The 9,882-nt window shown below is 45.2% G+C and overlaps 1 protein-coding gene across 7 annotated transcripts in view; it reads right to left on the reverse strand.

Moving 5' to 3' along the window:
- Positions 1–4,322: 4,322 nt before the first annotated feature.
- myripa (myosin VIIA and Rab interacting protein a) overlaps positions 4,323–9,882 on the reverse strand; it is a 37,114-nt gene continuing 31,554 nt past the window's right edge. For 3 of the 7 annotated variants that reach the window (XM_042089075.1, XM_042089066.1, XM_042089059.1), the window contains 8 exons: positions 9,713–9,882; positions 8,046–9,512; positions 7,852–7,911; positions 7,297–7,488; positions 6,698–6,859; positions 5,639–5,734; positions 5,491–5,551; positions 4,323–5,147 (listed from right to left, as the gene is read on the reverse strand). The exon at positions 9,713–9,882 is cut by the window's right edge. In XM_042089075.1, the coding sequence (XP_041945009.1) occupies positions 5,125–5,147; positions 5,491–5,551; positions 5,639–5,734; positions 6,698–6,859; positions 7,297–7,488; positions 7,852–7,911; positions 8,046–9,512; positions 9,713–9,882 (2,231 nt within the window). In that variant the 3' untranslated portion in view covers positions 4,323–5,124. The remainder of the gene's footprint in view (positions 5,148–5,490; positions 5,552–5,638; positions 5,735–6,697; positions 6,860–7,296; positions 7,489–7,851; positions 7,912–8,045; positions 9,513–9,712) is intronic. The other 4 variants (XM_042089083.1, XM_042089092.1, XM_042089109.1 and 1 more) reach the window with 4 other exon arrangements.

The raw sequence follows: 9,882 nt of genomic DNA on the forward strand, positions 1-9,882 counted from the left end.
AAATGTCAGAAAGTGAGGGACAGAACCTCACTGTGCTGTTTTGAAAGAGTAGCTGATGATGAGATGACTACACTCTTCCTTTAGGGACAAGTAAATGAAAAGTTATCTATGTGTAAAAGTGATGAGCTTTCCATGCTTCAACTTGTCACATAATTCCACCATAGGAGTCCATTTAATCTCTGCTGCAGATGTTTTAGTGTCTTGCCAGGTAAAAAGCAGTTGTTTTCGCAATGTCAGAATGTGAATGTTTTTTCCAGAGGACAAGCAGTTTCAGGTAATAGCCAGTCCCTTGAGGGCTGTTGTCTCCTTTAAAGGGAGATTGATTCGTGTGTAGATCCGCAGCTGTCAAACAGAAATGTCTGTTGGAAAAAACATTTTCAGCGGTGTCACAACAAACAGTGTTCCATACCATTTGTGTCAACATTGCACAGCCATCTGCGCTCCACGCAGACAAATAAGAGATAGGTCATAAAAATATGACTTTTTCTGCCCTCAATTTCCATGCTGTTAGAGATTACATGTTTTTTTTCTGTTGTTTTGTTGGGGAAAATGTTTTTGTCTGCTGTTGACTTTGAGGAATAGTCCATGAATTATGTGCAGTATATGTACAAAATGTAAAGAAACTTTCAACTTCAAAATATACTAAATAATAGTACATCTGAGACTATATAAGGTAAAACTACTCAAAAGCCAAGTGGAAAAGACCAATCATGAAAGCATTCACTCAAAACCTCACCTGCCTTTGCTGTGAACTGATTGTTTTTCCAGCTGTAAAAGGTTTCCAATGTGGTGACTACTTTATTAACAACATACTTTTTTACTTTTACTGAAGTAAGTTTTTCAAAAAGGATTTTTACTTTTACTTGAGTATTTTTAGTACCCTACCCACCTCTGCAGAGCGGCTTTAGGCCCTGTCTACATTAAGCCGGGTAAATAGGAATACGCATACAGTAAATATTTATCCGTTCAGTCGTTCCGTTGACACTAAAATGTTGTATTCCGACACCTCAAACGATACTTTTTTCAATCGTTCTCTGAGGTGCATAAATTTATAAACGCTTTGCGTTGACTGTGAAATTGCAGATTTTCAGATACATGTAGTTGCCATGATACTGATAACATTTCAGTGTTCCAAACACCATCAACAACAAACATTCTAGGTGTTTTTGTATTCTAGTGTTGGCTCAAAACTTTTGAAAAAAATCAAAAATGATACGAATACGATAATGGGGACAGAGATTGTTTTCACCTCAAACATGCGTATTTGTACTACTTAATGTGGACAGGATCTTAGCAGGCCTAGCTGAGGCCTAACCAAGAGCCCCTGATGACGAGGCAAGAATCCTCATGTGTGGGGCTTAAGCAGTGTAGCCATGTTCCAGGGCAGACTCTCAATTTCCCATTTATGGATTAAGCCTAGTCCTACCAACACCGAAAGCTGTTCCCAATGGAGATTTCCACTGAAACTTTCCTTTAGTCAAGTAACCAGCGAAACCAGCGCTCCCGTCGGATGCACCCATAAGGGACCAAGAAAGGTTCCCTGTGGACAGTACCGGTAATACCAGTAAGTAATAAGTACAGTATACACAGGGCAACTCTTTGTCACTAGGTATCCTTAATTAAGGATCAGTACTGTATGTTGTGATCACAGTGCCCTGATTACAGTACATAGGTTAAATAATTTCTGTACGATTGCTACTGGGTCCCCAATCTATCAGTACCAGGAAATTAAAATCTTGATCACAGTATAACTGTCTATAAATGTGTCAAGATAAAAGTCCTCTGTTCACACTTGTCCAACTATGAAGAATCAATTAAACAAAGGAGATTGTAATATATAACTATACACATCCTATCTAAAAATATCATAGCATATCTCTGCAACACTTTTATGTATCAAAACCAAACTTGGTACTTGGGACCCCATCACGTGGAATCACAAGTAAGACCCTTTGGGGGCACTCCAATGAGCAAAAATGTATTTTGGCTTGTAACTTGTTGATATGTTTTATATTCAAAACTTACCAGTAGTGTCTGTTAATACTGTGGGAGACACATTCCAACTTATGATGTCAACCTATTCGATCTGGCCGCCATATTAGATTTTGTTGGAAACAGTAAAACATTTTCACAGGCCACAAATTTTATCAATTATTCATTACTGTAAATCTGGCACAAACAATCTTCAGACCAAGCCTCATATATATACAGTATATATTTGCAACCGTTTGCCTGTCAAAGCAATCAAAATCAACAGTGAAGCCACCAAACAGTGACCTTATACAGTATATCACATGAAACTTGCTGTGAGTACTTACAGCTGTCTGATGTAATAGCATTAAGATCCCAGGGCATCTCTGGCTTGCTGGGCTGTTTGCAGCTATATTTTCATGGTAAATTTCTCAATTTAGAAGTGATACTATTTGCCATTACATGGACAGGTGTCTAAACATGTCCCTTTTTACCTTGTTAGCTGCTATGTGGATGATAACAGATGTGGCCCCCTGTACCACAGCTGTATAGAAGCAGAGTTGTTCCTCTCCTATTGACCAAGATTCTTACAGGTCAATAAGCTGTCAAGAGCCCCTTCTGGGTGAGCGTAAGATATCGCTGTGTGTCATTTCATGTAGGCCCATTACACACTTGTAAACTTTTAACATGTATGGTTTAATAATGCAAATCTATTTAAATCAGAATTTCTCAATGTTACTGTCTCATGGTTTCTCATTCACCACTACAGAGAAAAATGCTTATTTCTAGCCATTGGTCCGTCTATGGCCTGTCAATGCTTACTTTCCTCTAGGCATAGTTTGTGGTTTTCGTCATTTGCTTTTGCAAGGGTTCACTCTTTTATGGTCTGGAAAATGTAAACAAGCAGAAAAATGGAATTGAATATTAAGAAACACTGTTTTACATTTGTGCCTTCAGAATTACATCATGGTGGTAAGTCGTAAGGATTTCCTAAAGCTTTGACATTGAGAACTATATTTTGCACACCATTAAAAAGGTTAAGTGGCACTGTGCCTGTGTCCAACATGATGCCTGTTTAACCACGCTGACAGCTGCATGTCAATGCTGGTGTGACAGACTAAACAATCATTATTGCCCACACCAATTCCCAGAATCACCCATTTCTCTGTCCAACATGGGAAAGGAAAAGCAGCGTCTGAGAAGTCAGTGTTGTGAGTGATACCGTCTGTGGTGGGCTCGGCAGTCAGTGTTGCTGGCATGCCACGGCGTTGGAGATCTGGTTTTGGCTAGTTCACTGCGGTCTGCTAGGAAGGGTCTTGCTCTCCCGTTGAGCAGTATACTGGCCTTTAACCGTGTAATCCTTCCTTCTAAGGTTTTTCTCCTGGTTCCCTCACGTGTTAACTGCACACACAGACCCTGCCACTCTCTCTCTCTCTCTCTCTCTCTCTCTCTCTCTCTCTCTCTCTCTCTCTCTCTCTCTCTCTTTCTTGTCCCTGTCCCGTGCCCATTCACTGTTCATTCGTTCCTCTTTACTTTTTTTTTTCACTTTTTTTGCTAGTCAGGCTTGATCTCCCTCCTGTTTTCCATTCTGTGGTTTTTCAAAGCTGGTTCCCCCTCTCCCCCTGCTGTGTTGGCTGTGCGCCTGCAGGCACTTTGGGCTCCGTGTCCCCTGCTCCAGGCCCTATTCATCCACCTCTGTCCATCACATTAAGTATGGTGACAGTGCCCCTCCTCTCCCACATTGTTGTTTGCTACTCTCCTTGTTCCATAGACAGAGAGCGCCCTCTCTTGGTCAGTAATGATACTGCAAGGAGGAGGGCACGGTCTACGACAAGGCCCCCCAAATACCACTAGGTTCTGGCCAAGGACCCCCTTGATGTGTTATTAATCTTGAATTTCCCCTTGAGGATCAATAAAGTATCTATCTATCTATCTATCTAAACCCATCGACAATACTACGGCAAATGTAAAAATACATTAAGCTAATCCTAATAATTATTTTAGCCACAAGCACTTCGCGATAGAGCATACAGTGTGTAAACATTGTATTTGGGGCTTTCTGCTATATGAGAGCTATCAGTAATTATCATGGAAAATATAATGTCCAGATATGCGACACAATATTATAATGACATTGTATAACAACCCTCATAGTAATAGGTATATTTTAAATTTTCAAATGTATTTATTTATTGCTTTTATTTTTCCTTCCAACTTGCTGAGGCCCCCCTGGCACCCCCTCGCGGCACCCACTTTGAAAACCACTGTACTAGACCACGTAAGATGAAATACATGAAACACAGTATTAGAAACTGTATCTGTTTAAATATAATGTCTGCATCACACAGAAGCAATATTAAATAATGCAACATTTATTCAGTTCTATTATCTTACAGTCACAATAAATTAGTCTTTGCAGTATCATTTCACCTTCACGGGTAGTAACCTAGGATCAGAATCAGAGAACTGTGAGCTCTGGAAAAAATGATTCAGAGCTACAGTGAGGACTCACACTTGTTTTTTTACATGAACACATAGCATTTACATACACTGACAAATACGCTCTGAAATATCTATTTAATGTTTACCATCAGATGATGTTTACCATCAGATGATGTTTACCATCAGTCAATATCAAGAGAGAGAGGATTACCTTCTTTTCTCAGATCATAAATCACATACAGATAAATCACAGAAACCTGATGAATTTTCTTGGGCTGACATGAGTGTTGGTTCATTCAGAGGTTTAATCTTGGGACTCAAAGAGTATCACAGCAATATCAGACGGTGTAAATAAAATTGCACTGAAATAAAAATATATTTCTGAAAAAGAAAACTGCACATTATAAACATTCTATACAAAACATCTTCATTTTCTTTATCTTTATCTTCTTCTTATTCAAACTGCTCTTACCTGTCCACAATGTTACTGGTCTACAATGCTGCCAGTAGCTGTTCAAGTGTCATTGACATCCTGGCTATTGATTTAAGGCGAAGAGTATTTGTTAAAGATTGCACTGGCGAGATGAAACAGTCTGGCAAAGTTATCACTCCTCTCCTCTGTCCAGTGCTTCACTGCTTCAAGGCACAGGAGTGCAGACAGTCTTGAACTTTGGGTAGAATGTGTCGACGAGCTGGACATTTCAGACAGCTTCAAATGTCAGTAGTCTCTTTCTCTAAAGAGGCAAGGGCGAGAGAGCACAGCTTTATCAACAATTCAATGTTTGAACAGCTTTACCCATTAGCAGTGCAAATACAAAGACTCTCTTAAAAAGAGCTTCAATTAACTATAAATGATCAAGGGGCTCTAATTTAAATGACGGGTCAAGTGGGAGTCAATGAGTAAAATGTCTCATGCATGAACTAAAGCTATTGTGTGTAGGGGCGTTAGAGCTGAGTCAGCTGACCCACTGATGTTTGTGCTAAGGATCTTGCTCATAGTATTAAATGAGCAAATAAGAGTTACACTTTAGACTTTGTCCATCATTTAAATTATGTCGAATAAGATTCTAGGGCTACCCTTTGTGGGAGGTGCAGGCAGTCTTCTCCTCTGTTGTCTTGATGTGTCTATGGTTTGTGTCTGAGGGGAAAGACACAACATAGATTACTTCCATATCCGATTGTAATTAACAGTGCAATTTAGAGTATTCCTGTTATGGCACCAAACCTTGGTTGGCTTCAAAGGCTTGAACAAGCGGGTTTGCGGCGCAACATTCAGACCTGCTGTTTTCAAGGCTGCGATTCTTGCAGCAATGTCAGTGACCTAAGGGACAAGGACATTATATGGGTGATAAACTTTACTATAGGCTAAAGCCCTTACATGTCTGTAGTGCAGGAAGAAATGACCCATGTCCAGACATGTGCACACCATAATGTATAACATATTGGTCAGAGAGCCTTTATTTCATGAATAACTTCCTCAGTCAGCTGTCGGAGAGTTGATTCGGGGCAGCCGTGGCCTACTGGTTAGCGTTTCATACTTGTAACCGGAGGGTTGCCGGTTCAAACCCCGACCAGTAGGAAGCGGCTGAAGTGCCCTTGAGCAAGGCACCTCACCCCTCACTGCTCCCCGAGCGCCGCTGTTGTAGCAGGCAGCTCACTGCGCTGGGATTAGTGTGTGCTTCACCTCACTGTGTGTTCACTGTGTGCTGTGTGTGTTTCACTAATTCACGGATTGGGATAAATGCAGAGACCAAATTTCGGGATCGGACCAAAAACGGCATCAAAAGAGTATACTTATACTATACTTATAAGGTAGATGAGAAAGCAGATTGGGATGTGAGTTTCCCACGCCGGACAGCAGACAGTGTTTCCCACAGAATTCAATTCCATTTGTGGTGGTTGGTTTGCAGAATTAACTTGAATACAACAGTTTTTAACAAATTAGCACAGTGTGGTTATGATGCTAACCAGATTTAAGCACAATTTAGTACAACCTGGAAAATCATTGTGTGGTGGTCAGTGTTGATATTGTGGTGGGCCGCCACAAATAAGTCAATGTATGGGAAACACTGGCAGAGGCCCATATACTGTACGAGCAGGCCACATGCAATGTGATAGTGACTTAGGCAACAGAGCAGCATGCTGCTGTGGGGCTCAGCGAGTTCAAAAGAGAAGGGTGTTGGTAGAGGCAAGCCAAGCAAGGCAGAGGCCAGCGCAGTGTAGTGTAGTGCAGTGGAGCAGGGCTGGGTGAGTCGCCAAACAGCAGCATCCAGGCAGAACGCACCTGGAGCTCAGACTGCTGCACCTGGGCTGCGGCCGATGCCACCTGGTCCTCCAGGTGGGCCAGCTCTCTCTCGTTGGTGCTCTGGCCGATGCGGCGTGCACACGCTTCCAGATCACTTAGCTCCCCCTCTAGGCCATATGCCGTACTTGCAGCCACATACACCTGGGATTCAGGACATGGTTGACAGGAAAATGTGTAATAAAAGCAGTCTGGTGTTATAAAAATGTGTGTTCCTGTTTAATCACTGCCATAAGTTGTGTCCTTGAGGCCTGGTTGAGCATGATTAAACATGTTTAATGCTACATTTAAAGCCAACAAATGCACATGTCACCAGAGCATAATATTCAAATTAAGAGTGCTCCCAAGCACACCCTAGTGGTCATGTCCTAACCTTTGAATAATTGCTGGAATTCAATAATACTCTTCTTTTACTACTACTAAATTATACAGGAGGAACACACACACACACACACACACACACACACACACACACACACACATAGGCACACACAGACACACAGATACACACACACAGACACACACACACACACACACACACACACACACACACACACACACACTGATAAGAGCTTGCTCACATTCTCCTCCAGCTTGCTGAGCTGCTCGTCCAGTTTCCTGCTCTGGCCAGGGGAGATGCTGGCTGAGGTCCGCCTGTCTGACCTCACTGGCTCCTCGATGCTGCCCTCTGCCCCCTGGATCAGGTCCTCTGTGGCGTTCAGGACTCGCAGCATCTCCGTGGTGACGCTGCGCAGCGACGCAGCCGAGTACTTCTACCCCAGCCAAACACACAGACAACAGATGTGCTCAAGGGTATAAACACAAGCTCACACACAATTTTACAATCATCTACTAAACATCTGGTAGACCCATAGGTTTTACTACAAAACATCTGGTAGAACCAGGTATAACAAATCAACAAAAGTACCAAAGTGGTAACCAAGAGAGGTAGAAAATGTCAGCAAAGTATCCATGCCAGAGCCAGAGAACTTCATTTGATAGCCACATACAATAATGCAGCACAAATGCAGAAATGTTAGTCGGACATTTTTGCCGCTTTTCTCAGTAACAAAAATGTCCACATTTGTTGACTGAACAGGACTGCAGCACCTGGCATTCTGCCACTATTGTCTCACCTGCTGCATCAGATTGGAGATTAACTGCAGGTTGTGCTCTAGTTCAAGGCCATACCTATCCTAACGTGACAGAGAGGAAGGGAAGGAGGAGAGAAGGCAAGAATAGCAGAGGATTTAAAGAGAGAACGAGGACAGCGGTAGCTCAAGGAAGGTTAGCCGAGCGAGCGCATGCTCCCCTCCAGTCAGCACCTTACTTTGTTAACGTCGTCCGGAGATGGGTACGGATTCGGGTCAGACGACGAGCTCTCTTCGCGGAGCCCTCTGGCGCCGGCGTCCTTGGCTACTTTGCCGCTCACGGTGGCCATGTTTAAGCCCTCCCTCTCCTCTTCCCCTGGTTTCTGCACTGGACTCAGCTGCCGAGCTGTCTCCTCTGCCCTCGGCTGCTCGCTCTGCTTGACCTCCATTTTTTCCCCCACCTCCTCGCGGCTCCCCTTCTTGCACGTCTCCGGCCCGTCCAGGTGAACTTTCACCGCCCGGAAGGTGAAGTCCTCTTCCTGTTTCTGCCCCTCTGAGACCTGGCCATCCTGGACCTGCCCCTTTCCCAGCGGATCCCTCTGTTCTACGTATGGCTTTGCGTTGGCTTGCGGCGCACCTTTGTGCAGGTGCTCTTTCCTCTTCCTCTCCTCTGTGTCAAATGCTTCTTTCTTTTTGTAGGACTTCCGGATCTTTTCACCCAGCTTGCTGTTGTCCCCTTTCAACCATTCCCACGGAAGCAATCGGTTGTTGTCTCCGTCGTATTTCACTTCTCCTTTACTGGCGCTTGGACCCCCGTACACCTCGTCTTTTCCTTCGGCTATCTCTACCTTGTTTCTGTCCAGCTCACCCGCCGCCCTTACCTCGTCCGTTCTGTCCTCCCCTACGTCCATGGCCTCGATTCTGTCCTCCGTCCGGTCCCAGGCTTCTGCGCTGTTCTCAATCTCGATCTCGGATGAGCGCACCATGTCACTCAGGATGTCGTCGATGCTCCCTCCCTCGTCCAGCCCTTCCGACAGGGAGTCGTACTCAGCCTCGGTCAGAGGGTAGGCGTTGGGCCTCTGCTCCCGCGCTTCCCTGGACAGGCCGCTCAGAGACTCCCACCACGTCTGCTCCACTGGGGCGGCGCCACTCGCCCTCCGCTGCGTGTCCAGCTCCAGCACCTTGGCTCGGACTGAGAGGATGTACTTCTCCCCTTCCTCCCTCACCTCTTCCATGTCGATGTCCATCTCGGCCAGCCTGTCGCCGTTGACGTCCTTCTCCTCCTCTGCTGTGCCATTGGCTTGGTCCTCCACCTCCATGTCCCAGAGGGCTTCCTGGGCCAGGCTCTCTCTGCTCTGTCCACCCCTGGCCTCATCATCCGCCTTCCTGTCGTCACGGTCCAGCTCGTCCTCGGTGGAGGAGAACTGCGTGACTTTGCTGGCCAGCTCCTCCAACCGGGAGGTGAGGTCCTGGTCTATGGCTCCATCACCGCCACTGCTGCTCTTGAAGGTTTTTTGGCTCTTGTAGGTGACGTCTTTGGAATGGTAGCAGAAGGGCTCCGGAGTGATGTTGCCAGAGCTCAGGATGTCCGGCGTGGCCGTGTCCGACGTGAGGTCGTCCTCGGGGGTGAGGAGGACGGGGGTCTCCTGTTGCATCATCATGTTACGCATCCTCACCAGGTCATCCAGGGCCAGGGTGCTGCACTCCTGTTGGACGAGCATACCAATGTGATGAGAAGGGGCATCATGTAACAATAACTTAATAGACTTACTTTTACCTCAAAACATCCCCCAAACTAACATAAACAACTTTTTTGAGTTATTTACAGCAGATGCACTAACGCATTCCTTAGACAACAAAACAATCCACAGTCATAACAAAGGTTCTCTGAGGATCTCTGATTCACCGAGTATGGAGCCGGCGGCTCTCTCACCGGCACGGAGGAGGAGTACGGCTCCAGCTGGTTGCTGTCGTCCAGATGTTCCCTCCGGCTCCTCCTCCGTCGCCGAGTGCGTGTGGGCGTCTCGGCCTGTGCCTCGTCCGCCTCGCTGCTGTCGGCCGCCTCGGGATTAAAGT

The sequence above is a fragment of the Alosa sapidissima genome, chromosome 1 (genome assembly GCF_018492685.1).
Source record: "Alosa sapidissima isolate fAloSap1 chromosome 1, fAloSap1.pri, whole genome shotgun sequence".
Taxonomy (NCBI): domain Eukaryota; kingdom Metazoa; phylum Chordata; class Actinopteri; order Clupeiformes; family Clupeidae; genus Alosa; species Alosa sapidissima.